Source organism: Sinohyriopsis cumingii, chromosome 1 (genome assembly GCF_028554795.1).
Source record: "Sinohyriopsis cumingii isolate HCF-2022 chromosome 1, ASM2855479v2, whole genome shotgun sequence".
In the NCBI taxonomy this organism is placed as follows: domain Eukaryota; kingdom Metazoa; phylum Mollusca; class Bivalvia; order Unionida; family Unionidae; genus Sinohyriopsis; species Sinohyriopsis cumingii.
In genome coordinates, this window is record NC_142961.1 from 58,791,920 (window position 1) to 58,816,495 (window position 24,576).

Genomic DNA, 24,576 nt, shown 5'->3' on the forward strand with positions numbered 1-24,576 from the left:
ACAAACGTCCGTGATGCATACAAATCGGATAGTATGTCATACTTTTGCAGATTCATCGCTGGTATTTCGTTTAATTTTTATTGTTGGCACAAGAATTTCAAAAATGAGATTGAAAAATAGAAAAGTGAACATTCGTTGCTCCCTGAAGTTAATGAAAAAAAACACAAATCTGGTTCATACTTCTTGTAACGGTAAACTGTAATTAAACAAAATAAACTTAAATGTTATATTTTTTCAATCAGAAACGCACATTAAAGCAAATTAGTAAATAAAATAAATTAGTAAAATACCCCACGACTTTTATCGCATTATCAATAGCCCACCCCATACCGACATCAGCCACGCGCCTCCACGTACTCAAACCCACGCCCACACAATGCTCCAGGGGACATAATGCCAAATCATTCACACATGTGATACTGGATATATATTGTTTTAGTCAGAAATACTTCAAAACGTCACTGTAATTGAAAGTTAGGTTATATTTAAACTTTGATCCCATACATGGGAACACTGTGGTGGGAGTCAGTGATGGTACACCCTTCTTGCAGATGGTTATCATAAGCGCAGCATAGCATGAAACGTTTAATGAAATTACACTTTGTGCATTAGGGCGATATGTGGTAACATAGAGGCAGAGGGCCTGATGGACAGAGAGTCAAACTGAGAAAGGAGAATGTAACAATAAAACTTGAGGTTCAAATTCATGTCTGCAGAGAAATCTGGTTGGGGGCAAACATTTTTGCATGCATGCATTATCCTAATATGACAATTTCTATAAGATGATTGAAATTAGATAAGATACAAAGAGCATCACGATAACATTTTATTTATCACCTTTTCGTCTTTACAATCAGGTAGAAAGGAAAGAAAAAGTTGTGGATTTTTGTCATGAGAGTTCTTAACTACGTAAACAAAAGCACGATGAACCAAGTGGAAGCGGATCAGAATAGCATATCAGGTGGTTTCCCTCGGCATTTGCTTCGTGTGAAGTACAATAATATATGCTTTGATCCGGCTTTAGCTGAACTACAGTTATAAATTAGGTTACCGATTAATTAGTACTTACATATTAGGAAAATCCCATCGCAGGGTAAAAACTGACAACATCGCGTGGGCTATGCTATGTGGTTCGCTGATATATTTAGATTTGAGCTAAAACTATAAATCAACGACAGTCTAACTCTAGCCTCACTTTAGTCTGTAGACACGTTGAAACTGTGCGTAAACGTTAGTATTACACAGCTAGAAGAAAATACTTGGTAATGGATGGAATCATGGAGATACACGAAAGTCATTGTATTTTACATTATGATGGAAATAAAAATTATTTCAGTTGTGGGAATAGTTCTGGATCAGGCAAACACAGTGAGTTTCTTTTTCTCCTTTTATACGAAGAAAATTATTTTCGTTTTTTGTGCCTAATTGTGAAGATAGTGAAATATTTCCGATCCTGAAAAATTAAGCATTTCAAAAAAATAGACACATATAATATGCCTCCTTATTTTCTAATATATTTTATTAAAAAACATACAATTTGAAAATGAAAATAAATTTACAAAGTTAAAATTATTAATATTCTATAGAGCGGCACGGTCAAACAATATACATACCAATTCTTTCTTCCTTTCTTTTTTCTCTTTCTTTCTTTCTTTCTTTCTTTCTTTCTCGCTTTCTTTCTTTCTTTCTTTCAGAATTATACAGCTGAAAGTGTATCAGTAATAGGTATTGGTAAGCAAAACTAAATTAAATTTTCATAAAAGATTAAAGCAATCAGGTGTCAAACATGCAAAGAGACGCATTCAGTAATTTACAGCTACAATGGGATTGAGCAATCATAAAAAAGTAGCAGCAAAATTAATGGTAATATTATATTAATTTCAAAGTGGTAGTAGTCGTTCTGTTTAAGTGGTGACGGGGTGAAAATAATTAAATGTTGATTTTCATGCTAATATTAAGTAATAGGTGATTATTTATTTACAAAATTCATTTCAGTGTGCTTGAAAATGAGTGAAGTTTTGGCTCTGAAAGATCACGTGAAGGCAGGAACTCTCAAGTCATATCTGGTTCTTCATTATATTGTTCAAGGCAAAGGAAAAATTCATAGGACTAAACATTGCACCATAACGGGTGAAGGTGATCAACATATGCGATTAAAGGTTGCAGTTGACGGTATTTTAAAGAGTATGTACACTTAATTTGGAATTAATGCAGAGGCATATACATACAATATATAACCTTGTTTGAGAAAAATATAGCATTTTCCTATATCAATTCAATCACGCTCTATTTGTATAATCTGAGAGAGAGAGAGAGAGAGAGAGAGGTTGAAGGACGGAGAAAAAAGATCATGATATTAACAGTAATATGACACTCCAAGGCAACTTGATGTACAGTTTTAAGAAATATGTAATGGAAAATTTTGTACTCGTGGGACATTTCGCTGACCCATTCCAGAGAAACAATAAATTAAACCACTTTGATGACTGATAACAGCTTTGTACTCTCTTTGCATTCCGTATTTACGTACTTCGCCTGAACTGGACGACATTTGTATCTATACTTTAATTGAAACTATTTAATTAATTGATTTATTTTACCTTCCAGGCTTTCACCGCCCAAAACGGCTACTGGTTTTTGTCAATCCCAACAGTGGTCGTAGAAAGGCCATAGATATTTTCGACAATATGGTGAAACCTTTGTTTGAACTGTGTGATATATCGCTCAAAGTTATAGGCAAGTATGTCATTTTGTCTGTCCTTCTATTTGTCTGGCTTTTTGTGTCTATGTCTCAATTAATTAATAATTAATTAACCCGCTTGTTTGTCTCTGCATACATTGATCGATCTACCCGACGAGTAATAGAACATGCAACATTCAATAAGGTTTAACTTAATTTTGTAAATTCAGCTGACGCCAGTCCCACTTATTGTACTGTCAGATTGGTTGCGACATTCTTAGACTAATTAGGTCAAACGTGTTTAAATGCAAATTATTAGTCTATACCTTTTTGTACGCACCTTTCAGGCAGCAAGGTAAAAACCACTGATGTAGGCGGAGAGGTTAGAGAAAGAATCCCTCTAGCGTTATAAAACAATGTTCAGTGTCGTCTCATCCCAGTAGTTATAGTGAAACGATAATCTTTACAGCGTGAAATGACATACTGCATGCATTCTTAATGTTACAGTAGCTGTAGGGTACAACAGATCATATTTGCCACTGAAAATAACTTTCACCAGATATTCAATGAACAGTAACAAATCTCTTTACAACTGTCATTTAAAAAGTAACTTCTTCTGTACATATAAACTAGAGGTAGGGCATATACAGAGCACATGTATATCACACACATCAGAGTTATATATGAAGTTAACTAACAATATTAATTTGTTTGTCTATTCAGAAACAGAAAGGCCCGGTCAGCCAATAGAACTGCTAGAAAATTATGATCTACGACTCTTGGATGGGTAAGTTGTCTACTAAATATTCGCCCCCAAGATCTTGTTCATTTGTTGTTGTTTTATTTACCCCTCATGCGTTTCTGTACTAAAAAAATATAAAGACCATATCTGTTTCATTCTCTTAATAAAAAGTATTGGGATAAAATCATTTACCTGGTTATCAGCCAGAAAAGAGTAACCTTGTCAGTAATACCACATCTGTTTCAGATGGAAATTAATTGTCTTAACAAAAAGTATTGGGATAAAATCATTTACCTGGTTGTCACACACACACACACACACACACACATACACACACACACAGACAGACAGACACACACACATCATGAGTTTGTATTAAAAAGACAGTCTGTATTTATATTTTGTCTTAATTTTAATTTATTTTTAATTTTTTTACAGTCTTGTAGCAATCGGTGGTGATGGTATGTTTTCTGAGTGTATGAACGGACTGTTGCTGAAGTTACAGAAGGACGCCCATGTGGACTATAATGACGCAGATGTATCATTATTAGCGTCCACGTTACCAATAGGCATAATTTCAGCAGGTAACTCTCTCTCTCTCTCTCTGTGCTATATCTCGCATCTTAAGCGACTACATCGCCATCTGTTGGTAGAGAAAGACAAAGATAGAGAAACACAACGATATCAGTGCTATCAATGATTCCAAATAAATCACCGTCAACATTGATGACAAATTAAATATTATAAAATGTCGTTCAAAGATTCCCTAAATAAACGATGTGTTCAAAACTTCCCAAAAATTAAATTTTACCGTTAAAGATTTGAGCATTAAAAAAAAAACAGAACCAGCAGCAGAGGGGGCGAATCGGACATTTTGTCCAATCGTTATTTTGCTTAATTATTACTTTCTGCACTCAACGATCTAGTGTCGTCAGCGCCTGGTAAAAAAAAAACGACGACGTCGTTGGGGGATCGTCGCGTCGTCATTTGGTTTAATTAACACCTTCTGCGCGTTGATCCCCAGCGTCGTCAGCGTCCGGTAAGCACATCGACGACCGCGTCGATGTCATCGCCCCCTCTGCTGCTAAGTGGTTATTTACAATGAAAGTCTTTATGATCTTACAAACAGAGTGATCACTAACTCCTCCTCTTGCAGATCAATTAGGTTATTTGACTGATCGGTAATTCTAAAATTAATTCTCGTTAAAAACCGATCATGGCATCGCATATAGACCGGATTAATCGGACTCTCAACGATTAAAAATCCCGGAGGGGCTGTTGGTGAAAACGAATAAAGGATATATCCCTGTTGAGCCTGATTTGATTGCTTGGTATCTACCTGGTAACTTCCTTCGATAGCATCACACACTAGATTAATCGCTATCACCGATGCAATATTTACGTTGTATGGAGCAATATGCCTACCACCATCTCCGTTATCGTGTCTGAGGATAGTTGATGGGGGGGTGTCCGCGGGTGGATTCTCAGGCCATCCTAGTATGGTTCTTATTGAACTGTTATAAATATCAACCATATACCCCGGTGTGCTTATTTCAATCGTCGACGATAACGTCGGTTCATGAACCGTAATAGCGATTTTTGATTCCTTTCCTGTGATCGATTTTATCCTGCGTTGAAATTCTTTATTGATTTGTTCTATTTGGTATGACCCAGTTGGTATTGTAACCTCCTCCCAGTCTGGGGTCCCATCGGGTTTATTTGTCCGTGCAAAAACCAGCGAGTTATTAGGTTGTTGTCCGTTAAATGCGTCCGCTCGGATATTAGGCCAACTGTGATATACTCGCAATTTTGCCAGTGCTATTTCCTTTACTGGAACCGGTGATGGAAAGTTTACACTGAATTCGGGTTTCGTTGACGTTATTGATATCATATTTGTTTGTACCGGAGTGGTGTTCTCCGCGATCCGCTGAAGTAATTGAGACCCTTCGGGGTTCAGCGACATTATTATTATTCGTTGTTTTTAGTGTCTAATTTTAACAACCAGGTGGTTTCGGCTTCCAGTTGAAAATCCTCGATTTTTGACATCGCGGAGCTATATAACTGGACCATCGTGGAGAATTCAACATCGGATACGAACAAATTATCAATTGACAACGAGATCAACCCGGATAATTTCGAGTACGCGTCGGATACTATTTGATGTTTTACTGTATACTCGTTGAGTTTTTTCTGAAAACACGATGATATCTTCCTAGTGATTGCGTTGGCGACTCCAGCAATTGTTGTCATCGCGGAGATAGCGATTGGAACAGCGATCGGGGCTATCGTGGTCACCGTGGATAAAATAACACCGGTACCGGCTACTATGCCCGACACCGAGTACACGACCGCGTCGATGGCGGTTATTTTTCTGCGGTATTTTTTTATTTTTGCACGGTATTGTTCGGAAAGCGTTTTCAAATTCGCGGAGAATTCTTTTGCGGTATCGAATCGATATTGATGTGACGTCGGTGATACCTCTGATTCAATTACCCTGGTGGTCATTTTATTTTAAAAGAGCTAGTGTTTTTAATTACTTAGATTCGCCGCAAATTCCACATACCATGTAATGTTTGCCCGGGCTAGATTTCTATCAACGGCATAAATTGTAAACTGTTCAGTTGCGTTCTTGTTTATAATTGTTGATATTGTATTGTTAAACCCGGATGAACTCGACGATAATATATTAAACTGCATCATTGAAACCAGTGTCAGTCGATAAATACCCTTAACAGTTGCGGTGATATTTACTGTATTCTGTGTAGGAGTCCAATCGAATGATCCATGCCGAATTGTGTATACTGTGTTGATGATGTTCTCATGAGGGGTTTTTATTTTTTCGAATTGCTCTGCTACTCTCGGTAGCCCGTCTTTAATCGCTTCAACATCAGTTTTAATCGTTCCTATTTCCTGTATATGCGTGTCCACATCTTTTTTGTTCGCTGCAACCCTAGTAATGAGTGTATTTATTTCCTGTATATGCGTGTCTATACTTTTTTTGTTCGCTATAACATTAATTTTGAGTACTTCTATTTCCCCTTCATGCACGTCTATACTTTTTTTGCTCGCTATAGCATTAGTGTTAATTGTTTCTATTCTCTGTCTATGCGCGTCTACATTATTTATGATCGTTACAACATTAGTTTTGATTGTTTCTATTTCCCGTGTATTCTCGGTCATACTTTTTTTGTTCGCCGCAACATCAAGTTTGATTGTTTCTATTTCATATGTATGCACGTCTATACCTTTTTTGTTCGCTGCAACATCAGTTTTGATTAATCCTATTCCCCGCCAATACGCGTCTACATTTTTTTTGTTCGCTTCAACATCAGTTTTGATTGTTCCTATTTCCTGTGTATGCGCGTCCACACCCTTTTTGTTCGCTTCAATATCAGTTTTGATTATTCCTATTTCCTGTGTATGCGCGTCTATATTATTTATGATCGTTGTAACATCAGTTTTGATTGTTTCTATTTTCCGTCCATGCGAGTCTACATTATTTATGATCGTTGCAACATTAGCGCCGATTATTTCTATTTCCCGTTCATGCGCGTCTACACCCTTTTTGTTTGTTGCAACATCAGTTTTGATTGTTTCTATTTCCTGTCCATACGCAGTGATATCATTTATAGTTATTGTGATTTCATCCGGCTTGGTATTTTTTTTACCAAGGAATTTATCAAAGTTGTCATCGATCCTGTTAACATTTTTTCGTAACGTGTAAAATTGGCCCGACAGCGTCGTAAACTCCAAAATAGTATTTTTTATTGTTGCAAGATTTGGTTCGAATACTATCGGGTACCCAAAAAATCTATCGATAGTTGTTTTCACATGCCCTTCGAGTTCGATTATTGATCTATTCAACCTTATACCACCGTCTCGGATTAATTCTATCATTCTCTCTATCTCCACTATATTTCGACCCGGTTTGAGTCGTCCGTCGCTGGTATACAGCGCGATAGTGTTCTCGTCGGCATCACGCTGTCGTATTAAAACATCATTCAGTGACACATTACCGGATTTCAATTTACCCTGGCGGTCTTGAAATACAACTATTTCATCTGGGTCAACACTGGTTAAGTTCAACGTATCAGCGATTTCATCCTCAATTAGTTTTTTTATGTCATCGGTGGCGGCTGTTTCCGTGGATTCTTTCAGCGCCGAAACCGATCGTCCCCAAATATCAATCATTATTATTGTAAATGTTATTCTCTAAAATCCGTTGAGCTTCTACGACCCCACTAGTGTATTCGTTTACAACCACATGAGGTGGTTTTCGCGATGATGAAATCGCCGCAAGTACGTTCAATACCTCACGGCCACATATCGGTGGGTCACTTAATCGCTGTGTTGGCAGCGTGGAATAAAAAACCCGGGCTGAACACGCCCTGATATACCGCATGAACTCTTTTGGCGGGGCTAACCCGTATGAATCAAAATAGACGATCGCACGCGGATCAATCGCGTACGCAACCCAATGAGTTCCCGCTCCGGCGGACCCATCGAGGTTAATTATGCCTGTTTCAGTATTCCTTGGGGCCGCCGGTAATTGATCCCTCATAAAAACACCTCTGAAGTTTTTTATCGCTAACGCGTTTGCGGCGTCTATTAAATCAAAATTAGACATTGGAGTCATAGACTCAGGAGTCATTGACTCCCGAGTCAATAAACGGTTCCCGGTAGTCTTAGACCCTTTCCCGAATACCATGAATACGGGGTTCCCGGTAGTCTTAGACCCTTTCCGGCTACGGGTCGTTTTTTTTTGTAGCCTTTCCCGGTTGCCTTCTTCAATGCCATCCCCGCCGCGGTACCAACGGCCCCCAACACCGCCGCCTTAGCCACTGCTGGTGCGGCCGCGGCAATCAATGCCGGAATCGCAGCTAACAGCGGAAATATCCCACCGGTCTTTTCCATGTTTTTAATTGCTGCGGCCGAAAAATCTATTTGAACACCCTTTTTATTCTTCATCGCATCATTGAAATGTTTTATTTGACGCGCCGTCAACGATATCTTATGATTACCACCCGCCATCTGCGACGGCTTCAGCGTTATTGTGGTTCCGCATTGTTTAGCCGACTTTGATCGTAATTTCTTGACTTGACCATCGGTCAACTCTACACCGACAACACTATACGACATTTTTATTGTAAACGCGTTTATGTTTTCAATTACATGTTTTCCACTGGCGCATCAACGATTCTCATTCGTCCACCAACGCCTTCCAACAGCATTGATTTATCGCTGAGAATGACAGCAACCGCTCTATAATCGGCGCCACCCGGGGCTATACGAGCTCTGAAGTGTATATCAACGACGGATTGTCTCGTTAAATCAAGATGTTCCAGCGAAAAATAATAAATCGGATACAGGTTTTTAAAATCAAGTTGTGATATTTGCAAACCAGTGTCGACGTTTTGATCACGACCCATATACGACAGCAATCGATGGTACACACGTGCGATATGGTTGTCGCCGTAATTAAGCTGTATATCCTCGGATGGTTCCTGTTGTCCGTTTATTCTCAGCGAAACATCCCTGACTCCTAATTGATCAAATATCATATGGCTGCGTTCTTGACTGCCCAATCGTTCCCTATTCTGCAGCGCTATGAATATATGACGCGGGGCTGAAACACCCTGTTTTGATGCCAGGTGCCATGTAAACGTATCGGCGACGTTATCTTCTTTAGCATCAGTTGTTACCGCTAGCCAACTCAACAACGATTTCCCTCCCTGTTCCATAAATGCTAACAATCGTGCTTCCGTGGTAACTGATGGAGTCAGCACCGGCATCCACAATGCCATTTTAGTTAAAATGACTTTACCGGCAGTGACGCCAGCAGCACGCCATATTGCATTGTTATCATCGCCCCTTCGCGTCAGCGCGATTGTATGCTTGGCTCCATAGATAACTTTTCTGACATTTCTGCAGAATCCAAATATGTGATGGAGTGGAATCGCGCATGAAAACTGTCGGCGTGGTCCTTGCAACATTCCTACTCGTGCTGCGAATCCTAGATTGTAATCATTGTTGGTGCTTTTTATAATATTGAAATTAGCGCCTGGTCTTGCTCTGCGGTCTGGATTGGCTGCTTCAGCCTGTGGGTCAGTTGCGGTATTTTTTTCCGCCAGCACGTTGATGTACTGAATATGGTCAGCGTTATTGGTGGTGTCCTTCGCAAACATCATAGATGGGCCCGCCGATCTTGTATAATCATCCGAGTATCTCGCTAACCCAATTATCGTCGTTGCAACATCAACCTCGCGTTCTATTGATTCAATTTCTCGCCCGTCAATAAGATATCTGGCGCTCTCAAATAACGCCATGATACCGTTGTTGACGAAGCCAACTCGAACACGATGGTCATCTGCGTATGGTGCATTATCGGCGGCATTTGTCACGAGTTCTCCCTCGATTTCGATAAACGCTTCACACGGCAAAAAATATTTACTGGTATCTTGGACTTGAAGTTCAATTCGCGATCGTAGGTCGGGTTGCGCTGCATAATAAGAATAAAATTGATAATCACGGACAGAATCATCCCTGCGCACTGGGGCGTCCATATCAAACGCGGGATCAGCGGTTCGCGCAAACATTCTATTATTTATCATGTTGATGTTTTCAATTGCGATTTTTTCGTCGTAAATTCTTTGAATTTAAACCACTCCCCGCTATCGCGTTCATGAGCGCGTTGGTTGCCGCATCGGCGGATGGCTGAGCCGCCAACGACTCTAATTTTTCTTCCACGGCGTTATTTATTACTTTACTGACATTTGCAGGCATCACTGTCGTTGATGGCATTACCGGTGGTTTCTGTTTTTTTCTCTTGGATTTCACCAATGACATTAGTTTGTCCCGCGCGGCTGAAAGCGCCTTTCCGGCAACATCTCCAATGGCACTAATACCCTTATCACGAATAACATCAATAGCCTTCATTCCTAATTGTTTGGCTAACGGCGCTACTTTTGGAGCCATTCTTGTAAATAACCCCGCAATGGTGCTACCGAGACCATCTCCATAGTACGCGCGGTAAACAGGCAATCGCGAGTTTACCACGTAGACGAGTACTGGTTTATCATGGTTGTAGTGTATGATCATCCTTATTAAAAACACCAGTTTTCCAATTAATCATCCACGAGTTCGTCTATGAGCGTTCGATATGCATTAATGTCCATAATATCGCCTGCAAATAACCGCTTGCAAATATCAGCGGCTTCATTGATTATTTCCGGAGAGTTATTTCCGGCTCGTTTTCCTCCAATTAGTACCTCTAGCCGTGATATATCACTGAGAACACTACCAGGACAGGTAACGCCGTAGGATTCTTTACCAACAGGGTATCCTTTTCCTTTTTTTGGTGTTATACTCTTAACTTCCTTGTGGAATTCATCGTAATCGGGATCACCACGATGTGGTAATGCTTCTTTATGTTTACTCGCTAAATACACTATTCTTGCCCAGTCCTTTAACGACTTTATATTTTTCTCGTAACCGCTATTGATATGCTTCTTATCTCGTATGCTCTTAGCAAAATTGTTGGCAGCAAAATTAATTAATTCTTCCCTGCTGCTGAAGCCTCTAATTTCATCTATTGTGCTCTTCTTGAGTACAATACGGGGTATATTCCCCTCTTTTTCTTCCGGTATTTCTTCTTCTGGTATTTCCTCTTCTGGTATTTCTTCTTCCGGTTCTTTCGCAGTAGCACCTAGTTCTTCTTCATCGGCCATTGTAACATAGGGTTCTTGTGGTTCGGTTATAGCGAGTGGTGGCGGCCTCCGTGTTGTAGCAGCCGCTATTTTTGCAGGAAGTGTTTCTAAAGACCTTTTTGTTTGTTCGGTCTGAGCCGCTATCTTTTCAAGCGCACCAAGAACGGGTACAGTTGCCGCCGTAACATCTTTGGTCGCTTTAGTTACCGGGGCAAAGAGTTGTTCGCTTCCAACAGTAAAATCGGTTTGTAGTTGCTGCCGCGTTTGAAGTTGTTCTCGGACCCTGTCTCGTAACGGTATAAACTTTTTAAGCGCTGCTAGCCGCTCTCTGGCTAGCCGAGTAGTAAGTGATTCGCCTACCATTATTGCAATTGCGAAGCAATTTCTAATTTCTCGCCGGAGTTTTCGTCTATAATCCTTCTAATGTTTTTGATCTTACTAGAAATCTCCCGGCGTCGTTCATAAACACGTCCGAGTTTTTTTCGTATTATTTCAACGGCAGTAAATAGTCCAATGAATGCATTTGCGTCATTGTGGTACAAGTTTTCATTAATCGTATGTTGTAATCGTTTTATAAAAAAGTACTCGCGGGCCAGGGTAAAACGCCCCCGTTTCGACTGTTCGTTAATAATCTCATAATCGGATAATATTTTTTCACTGTCGAGACCATCAGATAATTCAATTCCTTGATTTTTTAATTTTGAAATCTCGGCTAATATATTATTGATGTCTTCGATATTCATTATTCTTATAAAACATCTTGTTTTTAAATAAAAAAAAATGAAAACCCCGTGTATCAATTCCGAGGTGTTCATACTTTGTTTTCTTCCGGAACGGACAATTTATTGTCAGCGCCGGTGGCCTTGTCAGCGCCATAGGCGCCGGTGACTTCGTCACTCGCTGATATTTACATATGAAAATCGAATTCTGTGTCCGGTCCTTTTTGAGATCGCTGTTTGATATACTCGTTCTGCAACAAATCGTACTGAGGCCCTACAAATGTCGAAATATTTTCCTGCCGCATGCATGGAGTGAAATGTTTTTTCCTCGTGCGTTGATGTATTAAACGATTTGACACCTCTTGCTTGATTTGAACACTTACCAGTTTGGCCTTTTTTAATATTTTCGCTCTGAGAGATAGCTTGCAGATTACACAGTCTGTTATCTTGACAATTAGAATTAATGTGATCAATAACGAGGCCATCTTTGATCAATCCGTTAAACGCTTCATATACCACCCTGTGAACAAAATACGTCTTCTTTCCAGCACTAAATTGCAAATACCCCCGATTATTCACGGTACCAACCGGCTTCTTCAGTTTGCGGTTTCTAACAATGCCGTCGCGAGATGCCTCGTAACTGACGAGCACAGGATGCGGCTGAAATTCTTGGTCCATTTGTATAATAATACTATTTGTCTAATTTATTATTTGGTTTAATTATAAATCTTTCAACGTAGTCTTGGGGGGTTTTGATGACGAAGTCTGCGGTAGGGTCAATGACGGCGTTTTTAATTCGCTTGTCATAATAGCGTTTTAGTTCCCTGTATCGCTTTCCGCCACAATTAATACATAACTGTGATTTTCCTCTTACACCGACGTGGCAAACCAAGCACGGGAGAGGGCCAAGAGAACCATTACGAACGCTTTGTAAATGGTATCCGCAGAATTCACCTCTACATGATTTATTGCACGGGGTTGTCGACCCAATCATCAACCATTTGCAGTGATTCATTATACTATATTCTTTCATTTAAATACTTGTTTTAATTATATGGATGAGTTTGAGAGATTGGCAGCAATTAAGCCCCGGAAAAATATTAAATTCAATCTCGATAGAGTCCTCAAGGACACACCAAAAGCGTTAATAAACGATAAAACCCTGTTGAATAAAATACGCGATTGTATCAATGAATTCAAGCGTGATGGCGCATCTCACAGTTGGTCAACATTTCGAATTGATGGCATTGTTGATGCTACCATGAACGACAACCGCGCAGCAACGATAATATCACAACTTGACGGTAAAAGATATTTCTTCAGAGTAAAATTCATTGTCCGGGTGAAATCAGGCGATTGGATCATACGTGATAAATTTGAACCAGTTCTCAGCGACAAGAAAACAGTCATTGTCAGCCGCGACTCCAAGCCGGGGTTGTTAACCGGAATTGACAGACCATACTATGAACGAGCGTATCCTGAAACAGCAGTTGTTTATGGAATATACCCGTTAAATAAGAAACCTGATATCGGAAAACTGAAACCGATGAAACAGTCAACCGGGATAAATTGTGTAGCAGAACGAATAATAGAGCATTTTACAAATGCGTGTCGAGGAAACAAATTGACTGATTTACGACGTAGCAAAATCAACCAGTGGGAACTAACCGTAAAAGAGCGTGGAGCGACCATCAGCGACATAGCGAGATTAGAAACATCGCTGAGATTTCCAATAACCGTTACAACGATAACCGGTGAAGTATTATACGAATCAAAGTATAAATCGAAGGGAACCCCAATCAAAATTATTGATCATAACGAACACGCATGGACGCCCGCGATCACAATATTTCCACGGGATAGAACAGTAAAGTATATACCCGAAGAATTCCTGGGAGAACAATTCTCCAAGGACGGTTTTCTCGCGGAGAGGAAACTATTTGATGCTATTGCCTACTTGTGTAAAAACGACCCTGTATCAGTGTGGTTACTTCGCAGCGCTGAAAACGATGCGGATACCTTTGATCAGTTTGTAAGACCAAACGGCGAATTATATCGTACTGAAGCATTTCACAACAGGATGAAAAAAACCGCCATGGAATTTGAAGAGCATGATGAACAACTGCTAACAAATTGTTTTACGATTCCATCGGTTGTAGCTCATGTTGCAGCAAGGAAAAATGCGTGGAGACCAACGCGCAAGGAATTTTTACCAGATGTACAATCCAGTTGTTTGGAATACTATCACGGTGGACTATGGAACACTGAATACAACCGCGACGCTATGATTTCCGTTGATATGGTTGCCTGTTATCCAGCGAGTTTTCTCGGGTATGGATCCGCCGCTGAGTATTTCAAACGATTTGGACACCCCAGACATGAAATGACTCGTGTTGCTATTAATGGACCACTGCCTGATTTTGATTTAACCGGATTCGCTCGCATAGTATCATTTGAATTCGCGGCAGGACTCCATCGCTGTTGCTATATTTGGATCGGTAGACACATAGCTGAAAAGAAGTGGTTGCCAATAGCGCTGCTACGGTATATGATTGATTGTAGCATGCTAGTTTCGTTGATTGTCAGTGACGCGATTATATCATACCGGGCGCAGACTGAAGTCTGGTTACCAGAACCAGAGCGTCTAGATAGCATAATTGATGAATCCAGAAAACACATTGATGCCGACGAGGAATATATCATCGAATGGTCCAGGAGGATATTCAACCAACGAAACCACGAGGCAAAAGATCTCGGTAGAAGAATAATTGGTAAGTTTACACAAGGTGGAAAAAACTGCGATTACAAACGATATTGCTCACGGCTGATTATAGATGACGCAGAATATGATTTCGTAATCAAGGACGCAGTGGCGAAAAATAGATACGTGAACTGCAAAACAGCTTTCTTGTCCAATGGAACAAAGTTGGGTACAGTTGTTTCCTACAGCGATGGAGACAGCCCCGCGTATCCACATTTGAGGGCGTCTATGCTGGGTTACGCCGCTATCAATTTATTCTCGATGATAAATAGATTTCCCGATACCGCGGTTAGAGTAGCCGTTGATTCATTTTATATTGACGTAAAGTATAAGAAAAACGTAACCGAGTTTACTAGTCCGGACGAGAGTTGGGGTACATGGAGAATTAAAGAAGAAATACGACGCGATTATTCCCCGTCAGCAAATGTCATCGTTGAGAACAATTACCTACGCGGTGATAAATTGTCAGAATGGTCTAATGCACCACCGTGTTCTGATCCAATTTGTAGACACAAGACGGTTTATTTAAGCGGCTGTGGCGGGTCAGGAAAGACGACTCGGGCAATTGAATTATTTCGAACGCGGGCAAGTATAATCGTGCTTACACCGACCCATAGACTAGCGCGAGAGATAAAACAACGAAATGTTGACGCCGTTACTTATCACAGCTTTTTTCGATACAGCGGCGGTGAGTGGACTCCTGATCGAATGGGTGAAAAATTTATTCCTGAAGTTATCATCTGGGATGAGATATGTACTGTTTCGTTAGATACTTTACGAATGTTTCTTGATTGGTTGCTGCTCGCGAATACAGCGGTAATCATGTGTGGCGACCATGGCCAACCACCACCATTTGTCGGCGAGGGTCCACATGATTGGTTGAGCGGGTTCGTGGACTATTATGAAGAAACCGATACTGATTACCGAGCACTTGATGAACAACTGCGCGAGGTTAAAAAACTAATCAGATTACAGCCGGATAAAATTCAGTGTGAAATAATCCGCGAGGTAATTCCGGAAACGCCGTTGAATGAATTCTGGGAAACATGGAGACCAAACGATTTGATTGTAGCGAGTAGAAAGATAGTCAGAGACACACTTCAGCGGAGGTTGTTTGCGTTGCATAAGGAAAAGTTTCCAACGCGCCCAGTGCCGTTGTGTTATAGACCCGCTGACACACGGCGGCAGAACATTGAAGTTGAAATCCCGGGCCCGACAGCGTCAGGGACAAAAAAACAAATTCTTGTGCTGAATGATATTGTGCTCGTTGATATCAGCGTCGTCGAGGACGCGCTACGTGCTGATAAATCCCCGTGGACGCTAGGATACGCAACAACAATACATTCCTCGCAGGGACTAACCATCACGGACACAATTGTTTGGATGGTTGATAATCGCATCGAATGGTCGAATCTAGTCTATCTTGCAGTGTCCCGAGTACGAAGGATAAATCAGCTTCGAAGAATTGTTGTTGACGGAGCCGGTGACGGAGTCACTGACGAAGCCGGCGACAAAGTCACCATCGATGCAAGCGTCATTGATAGAAAACTCTCGGGTTACCGCCAACAGGATAAAAAAAAACAGCGGCGTTTTGATATTGATGCCGAATTAATAATCTCGCTACGACAACAACAGAATAATCACTGCGCGAGTTGCAATTGTATAATGAGTTGGCGTTATTCGGATAAAGACACTCGCCAATTTACCGTGGATAGGATCGATAACAGTCTCGGTCATGTCAAAAACAATGTGAGGTTGACCTGTCTTGAGTGCAATAGACGCAACGGCGCTAGTTAAGACCACGTGGGGGTAATTGAGTATCGTTAGGTATCACTTGTAGTTGCTCGCGTGTAAATCCGCGCTGAGGAGCAGTTGAATCCAGTCTATAGATCGGTGGTCTACCAGTTGATCGTGTTATCGTTGATATGTTATGTGTGGTAACACTCCAAATAGGATCGGTAGCCCTTTTTTTACCGCCTTCAAGCTCTCCTGGTTCATATAGATATCTAACAGTGACATCGCCAAGAATCGGCTTAGAAACGCTATTTATTTTTAATTTTCCGGGTATATACTCGTATTTAATCGCGTCGCTGGGCTTCATGTTGATTACTCGGGTAATCTCGTTATTTAACGCTGCAATTACACCTGGCAACCTTTTAACCCATTCACGAGATCGTTTTTCTTGGATGAATTCCTTCGCGTATTGATATCCAAATAACCGTTCAGCGAGAGTCCGATTGAATCGTTCAACAATTGCCTGATCACGATGTAGCGCAGTATGACCTCGTCGTATCGCGACGCTATGATGTTTCAGCGTTGATAAAACAGCGCCGCGAAATTCACTACCGGGATCAACTTGTAATAGATTTGGCCAGCGCAGAGGGCCTCTTCGATAAATTCTTTCAAACGCAGCGGCTACTTCAGTTGCTGACTTTGTTTTTAACGGCTCCGCTTGTTTGTATCGACTCGCAACATCAACTACGGTTAGCGCGTATTTGTAACCGTTGTCATGCGGCAAAAATAGTATATCAGCCTGATGAACTTCATTGGGTACGCTGACATCAAAGCGCGAGAAGTTGATTTGTTTAGGCGGTGGTAGATAAATTTGCCATATAGCCTGTTTGGATAACCAATTAACCGCAGTGGCCTTTGTTACCTTTGCAGCGCTTGCGAGTTTACCAATTGCGGCCTTCCCCTTCCAGTATCCTCTCGGGGAATAATAGATGGAATCCATGTTGTTATTATAAACGCTAGCGTTTTCAATTACCAGCGCGAGAAGCTCCGCTTCCAATCATTAATTTACCTTTCATAGCCGATTTTACCAACCATGAAGCCAATTTTTCTTTGACGGATTTATCAGGAATAGCATTTAACGCGTGAATTAATTTTACGTCCGCGATATGACGCTGTTGCAGATCGCTACTTTTGTAAGCAACATCATGAGCATGACACGCCTTATCGATAGCGTTTATTGGATACTCACCGGGTTTGGGCTGATTTTGATCATCGAGTCTAATATCTAATCGTGTTCCGGGGCCACAGTAGTTATATCCTGGGAGGTGTTTTTCTCCTGGATACTTTGCCCACGGGGTTCCGGGGAGTTTTGATAACTTGGCTGCGATGTCACCACCTCGCTTTTTTTTAAAACATCTCCGGGTCTAATAGAAATAAATCTAAATTTCTTTGTACCGCATTGTACACACTTGCCAGTAAGGGCCGATCTGTTATTTCTTGTTGTAGCGGTTGTCATATCATTTGTGCCAGTACGTACTCTACACTTCACACAATATAGATCCATAATTTATGTATAGAGATATGAATATAATTGATTTTTCGGCGACTAAAACAAGAGAACCAGTTAAGCATGTTGCAGCGTTACCAAACTCGATCCGGATGATTATCATCGGACCATCTGGATCCGGCAAGACGCAATTGTTACTCAATTTAATAATGAGATGGATGAAGTGGGATAAGTTGTATTTGGTTGCTCCTAGCGTAGATGATCAACGATGCTACGAGGTGTTGAAAGATTTCAACGAGAATGCATCAGCGATCGCTAAAAAAAATGTTATTGAGTTTATTACGGATATCAATGATGCACCGGGTATTGATGATATTGATGGCGACGTTAACAATCTAGTCGTGTACGATGATGTTATGTTAGACAATCAAAAAAACCCAGCTAGGATATTTTCCAGAGGCAGGCATAAAAACACTGACGTGATATATGTCACTCAACGATACACTCAGATTCCAAAAGTAATCAGAGATAACTGCAATATTCTTGCTGTATTCAACGGCGTTGATACACACACGCTACGAAATATTTGGCAGACATGGTGCGGCGGTGACATGGACTTTAATGTTTTTCGAAACTTTTTTAGTCATGCTCAGTCGACCCCACATGGATTCATAACGATAAATTTACATGATCCTCGGACACGATATCGTATCGGACTTGACCAAATATTCGGTTAGTTGTAAATAATTTTCATTGTAAATAACCACTTAGCAGCAGAGGGGGCGATGACATCGACGCGGTCGTCGATGTGCTTACCGGACGCTGACGACGCTGGGGATCAACGCGCAGAAGGTGTTAATTAAACCAAATGACGACGCGACGATCCCCCAACGACGTCGTCGTTTTTTTTTTACCAGGCGCTGACGACACTAGATCGTTGAGTGCAGAAAGTAATAATTAAGCAAAATAACGATTGGACAAAATGTCCGATTCGCCCCCTCTGCTGTTTTTTTTTTACCAGGCGCTGACGACACTAGATCGTTGAGTGCAGAAAGTAATAATTAAGCAAAATAACGATTGGACAAAATGTCCGATTCGCCCCCTCTGCTGCTGAACGATGTGTTCAGTCTAACTGATATTTAGATATGATGGTTTTTCTAAAAGTATTAACGTGAAATCTGGAATTCAAGAAGCTCTTTTCCCCATGTTTTTTTTATCTAACCCTGTTTATGATTTATTGTAATAAGACAGCTTAACATTCTTAAAATGTCGTTGTCGATTTGTGCTTCACGTAACATCAACACATAACGAGCTATACCAGGTCGAGGCAATGTGACTAAAGTTTAATTCCAAGAGACACACAACGGCAGTCGACCTGGCTTGATCTAGGAGGGATTCGAAAACATGCTTCACGGATATGGCATGCAGTCCACTGAGCTACCTCGGCTTGTTACAAAAATCGATAATGTGTTTCTTCCGTGTGAAAAATACAACAAATGTTTATATTTTAGGCTCTGGAAACATGTTAGTGCAGTATCTCCACGGAACAATCGATGTCGAGACGGCAGTAATAAAGATCATTCTTGGTAAGTGTCTTTGTCTTGGAAGCCTTTATTCTAAAGTCTAAAATATTAAAAATACAGCAACGTCCAAAGAAATGAAACAGCTGCATTTGTGAATGTAGTTTTATTGTAATTTTCAAACCCATTTTCACTGCCCATTTATTTTTGGAATCTTAATTTGACTTTGCAGGAGACCACCTACTGTCGAATGCAGTAAGCGTCCATCAAGGAAGGGCACTTTCTTCTTACGCCGGACTCATTGTAGACTTTGGTCTTTGTGGAGATATGATGAAAGATTGCGAGAAATTTAGATGGCTGGGGCCGAAAAGATATAAAAGTAAGTTTTTTTGTGATAATAATAATAATAATAATAATAATAAGTCTTCAAGGTTTATAATAATTATAAGTTTTGAATTTTAAGATCTCTTAGTTTTGAATCTCCATTTTCTATAAACAAATTTATAAACAATCATACTTATCTGTCTTTAAGAAAATATTGATTAACAATTACTCATTGATGGAACAATTTTACATTTATTGCAGTTGTGCCACTGGGAACAATTTTGAAGAGAAAATCTGTCTATGTAGAAGTTGAATTCTTTCCAGAGGAACCACATAACGTGAAGGTTATTCATAAAATTCGTAAATTCGCCCGACAGATGTCGTTGCCGGCATCGCGTTACCAAGGAGGAAAAGCGGTGATGAGACTGAACTCGAGTCCCGAATTTGAAGAGGGCCGGAAATGTAATATAATTACCGTCATAAATGTTCTGTTTGATTGTTTCATAAAATTGTTATCGAGGAGATGTATCAGATTCTTACAGAACCGTGTGTATCTTATGTTCGCTTCTTCATATTTGATTCTTGTGGGTCTTTTTTTTCTAAACCAATATAAATGTTTACAAGTCCTGTAAAAGAGAAATTGTTGTATGCATATGATATATAATGAGGTTACTGAGGTTACAATTATGGTTATAGTTATTTGTAATATTACTATTTCTGTTGAACCATTTTTGTCGTCAGTTATATTAAACATACGACAGGAGTTATAAAAATACACCAAAATAAAAAATTTCATATATAGTCTTGTATCGTAATACTACTGCTACCACTAACACTACTACTACTACTACCAATAACACTACTACTACTACTATCACTACTACTACCACTACTATTACTATTACTACTACTACTACCTCTACTACTGTGCGTAATGTGTGTGATTTGGATTTGTAACGTAGCTTTAACAATGTTTCGGTTTTATCGCTATGATCTCTGCAGTGTGGCAGTTTATAGTGATGTCTAGCACTGGGGCATCATGCTGCAGACATGTAGCATGATGTCCCACCCAGTCACATTATACTAACAGCATGCCTACCAGTCCTAACACTAATCTCTTAATGCTGAGCGCCAAGCGAGGCAGCTCTTAGTACCATTTTTTTAAGTCTTTGGTATGACTCAACCAGGGATCGAACCCACGACCTCCCGCATCCGATGCGGACGCTCTAACCACACCTCTACTACTGCTACTATTAGCACTATTACTACTCCTACTCCTCCTACTACTATCACTACTACTCCTACTACTACTATTACCACTAACACTACTTATGCTACTACTACTACTACTACTACTACTACTACTACTACTAATAATAATAATAATAATAAACACTCGCTTTTCAGGTTGGCTTAAAGAAACAGGTCATGTGTACGGGATCGATAGTTATGTTGTAACTCAGAAAGAAAAGGATGGCAACTTGGTGCCTTATTTCGGAGATGGCGCTCTTCATGTTTGGCTTACCGACAAATGCAGCTTCAGTAGCCATGTTAGCCAGCTTAGTTTGCTACAGCAACAAAAGCCCGGATGTGTAAGTAGTATAATTTGAAACAGTATTAATGGTAGTAAATAATAATAATAATAATAATAATAATAATAACAACAAAAGAACTACAGTGTTGTGTGTGCACGATTTTGGTCGTATAATGCATCGAGAATGAGAAATCTTGTTCTTTACATTGAAATTAAACATATATATTAGCATAAAGAGCCCCATGTGACCCAATGAATAATATCACAAAAGCTGAAAGCCGCCTAAACAAATTGTATATGGACCATTATAATTTAACGTTTTAAAGCCAATTCGTTTACTCCAGTATGTTGCAGACTAACAGTTTGTACAGAATACAAAGCATAAATAATATTATTACCAAGAAATACAGTATAGTTTCAGCAAACACATGTTTCCAAATCTTTGTAGAACGCCATAACTACTTATGATACACGTACTTATCATTTCAGTGGGATTTCAAGTTTATCCGAGAGATTCGTTGCCGTGGTTACAGGGTAAAGCTGCCATGTTCTCCATATTATATAGATGACTGTGGAGAGAAAAAACTGAAGAAGCCCCATTACATTAACTGTGACGGAGAAGCTCTGCGAGTTGAATATCCCGAGTTTGATGTTAGGTATGTAATTCAAATTTTGATCAGGTTTTGGTTCCATGTTATTATTTCCCCGCGATGCATACCTCATAATGTCTAATATAGAGGACTAAACCTCGTGCGTCGTCCGTTGTCTTATTAGAAGTGAAATTTGGTCAGCATTGTTATATATTTTTGTTGAATTGGCAACAAGTACAGTTAAGATCCTAACACAGGTTAACAAGGATTCAACTTTGCTTCTTTTCCAAGAGAGACATACTTATTTCCAGAATAGCGCTTGTACTGATTACAATTTGTTTGCTAAAGAAAGACCATGACATCACCGTGCCCAGCTGCCGCCATATTGTTTTCGGACAAAGCACAGAGGGATGCTTAGAAACTACGTCGTAAATCACGACATATAGGCAAAAGTAAAGTTGTTTTTATTTGCTCTTCCATCACTGGGAATGTAATGTTTTGATATATTAGATATAATCTACTGTAATATATGAGTGTGCACAGCAATAATTTTGTACATTTTATTTCTTTGTCATCATTTTGTACTGTTTTCATATCTACGTTGAGCAAAGTTGTTGAATGTACACATTAAAGGAATACATAGTATAAGAAATCATAAAACATTAAATACACAAGTGAGGTCAAAAAGGTCCATATTTTGGGGTACTTATATTAAAACAAAGGCATACGAATATTCTCTACTTGACCAAAGAAGTCAATGGCAGTTCATAGCAGAAGAAGTTTATGCACCCCAACCCCAAATTTATATCTGCAATTGTCATGTCCGGAGGTCATTGTTCACACCATGTGATGCTTATAGTGCAAACACGAGCCGTTTTCCTAGATGGCATTTCTGCAAAACAGTGTGTACTAAACAGGCTGATGCGATCGCAGATAGTTGTCATCCAAACCGTTTTTGAGATATTCTACTTGCCCTAAAGCCATGTGTTTACTGCTATGGGTGGCTAGCTCTTCTTCCTAGCTGAATATTGGTATTTCACTATTAATATACTGAAGAGTAACTATGGAATGTGTACATGCCTGACATTCAAGAACAACACAAGCCCGAAACACCTAGTTCACAAATATATCCATGTCTTGATATAGCAAACAATAATAGTTTAAAAGGTTACACCATAGTCTTAGGTTAAGAAATTTGCCAGGGGCCAATTTACGATACTGTACCCTGCCACCTGAGGGCGGATTTCTAATTTATTCCAAACAAATGTGCTATCCAGTGTGATCTGTGAGGCAAGTTGAGAGAATTAAAAAGTCAGCAAATTTTAAAATCTTAATCAACACACTGAGCAATGGTTTCTTTTATTTGATCGTTCTCGTTGGTAGACTTTTAAGTTTTACTTTGGAGCTGTACAAGTGGGAATCAGATCACAGGTCTGGATGAGTTCTTAAGTTCTAGTAAAATGGATTTGATTCAGTGCTTAAATTCCCTCTTAGTTTAGATTTACAATCAGTTTCATTTCATCGTCTTATAGAAAAGAAAAATACTTTACTTCTCACGTGTTTTACATGCCAACTCATATAATATCAATACATTGAGGAACAAAGTTCAGTTATCTAACACGTTATCTTATATTCTTACAGGCTTCATCATAACGCAGTGTCCGTATTTGGGAGAGTTGTATGACATGAGCACGCTAGAGTTTACAATTGTATCGTTTGATCATTGTCTCAAATGTACCGATTCAAGAATCAAGATCAACTTTTGTCTGAGCTTCTGTTTGATCTCCGCAATCGTTATCGTCTCAGCCTGACAATGTAATGATGGAGACAGCAAGAGCTTAAGGATTGGCTAGAATGCTCTACCGAGTGCACGGAACGGAATTACGACAATTATTCACGGATTACAGGGAATGTTATCTACTGGCTGAGAGTGATGATTTTGTTTTTGACTTGTTTGCCGAGGGATTCTAGACATCGATTGACATGATATTGTACAATAGCAATTTTAGTGATACGGGACCGTATACTATTAGTTTCATCAAACTACCTCAAGCAGAAAATAATAACATATATATCCTGATGACAAACAAAATTATGAAAACATTTACACTGTGTTTTTGCATTTTTGTTTGCTTACGAATCTTTAAATGCATATCAGAATCTAATAATAGTTTTCAAACTTGAAAGAAAATACCTTCTGTTAAATTGCAAATCCTATCTGTATTAGTGTGAACAAGAATCAACTAACTTTATTATAAACAGTGGATTAAAGTAACATACACCGGCTTTCCTCCTTCCTTCTCCCATTATCACATACACTTGATAGTTGGTATTTTTCTTCAAATCCAGAAGGACTCACGGCAATAATTCAGCTCCCATAGTAAACTTATTCAACCATTATGATATTAAGAATTCAATAAATTTAAATTTCTGAATGCTCATGTTCGAACCTATATTTATCAGTATAGACAAATCCTTAGTTTCTATGTAGAGAAAACCACATCAGCCGCGGCATTGTTTTTGGAATCTACGTGTGTTTGAAACACTTATTTAAATTTGGCACCCAAGAGTCAGATGCTAATTTCGGTAATAAGTATTCCGAACTCATCATGTCTGTAAACGGACTGAAATTCCATGAATATAGCATTTTCGTTTTTCAGTTACAGCTATGATAAACTCTGAGGAGATTAGTTTTACTTAAATGTTACTTTCATTATCAACCAATCATCCATATATATTCTATTTTATCTGCAACTATT

General features: G+C 39.6%; 1 protein-coding gene across 1 annotated transcript; it reads left to right on the forward strand.

Annotated features, from left to right (window-relative positions):
- The first annotated feature begins 1,196 nt into the window (after positions 1-1,196).
- Positions 1,197-24,092, forward strand: LOC149806935 (ceramide kinase-like). Its single transcript, XM_089959916.1, has 11 exons — positions 1,197-1,368; positions 1,996-2,184; positions 2,608-2,736; positions 3,404-3,467; positions 3,861-4,006; positions 19,361-19,435; positions 19,602-19,748; positions 19,955-20,155; positions 21,101-21,285; positions 21,717-21,883; positions 23,459-24,092. The coding sequence occupies exons 1-11, from the start codon at positions 1,266-1,268 to the stop codon at positions 23,499-23,501; spliced, it is 1,449 nt and encodes a 482-aa protein (XP_089816042.1). The 5' UTR covers positions 1,197-1,265; the 3' UTR covers positions 23,502-24,092.
- The last annotated feature ends 484 nt before the right edge of the window (positions 24,093-24,576 follow it).

What these genes read in the sequence shown, in the direction of transcription:
- LOC149806935 (XM_089959916.1), top strand. Translation starts at nt 1,266, where the DNA reads ATGGATGGAATCATGGAGATACACGAAAGTCATTGTATTTTACATTAT. An exon ending in AGTAATAAAGATCATTCTTG is followed by an intron (nt 19,436 to 19,601) that starts GTAAGTGTCTTT and finishes TTGACTTTGCAG; the next exon opens with GAGACCACCTACTGTCGAAT. An exon ending in AGCAACAAAAGCCCGGATGT is followed by an intron (nt 21,286 to 21,716) that starts GTAAGTAGTATA and finishes TTATCATTTCAG; the next exon opens with TGGGATTTCAAGTTTATCCG.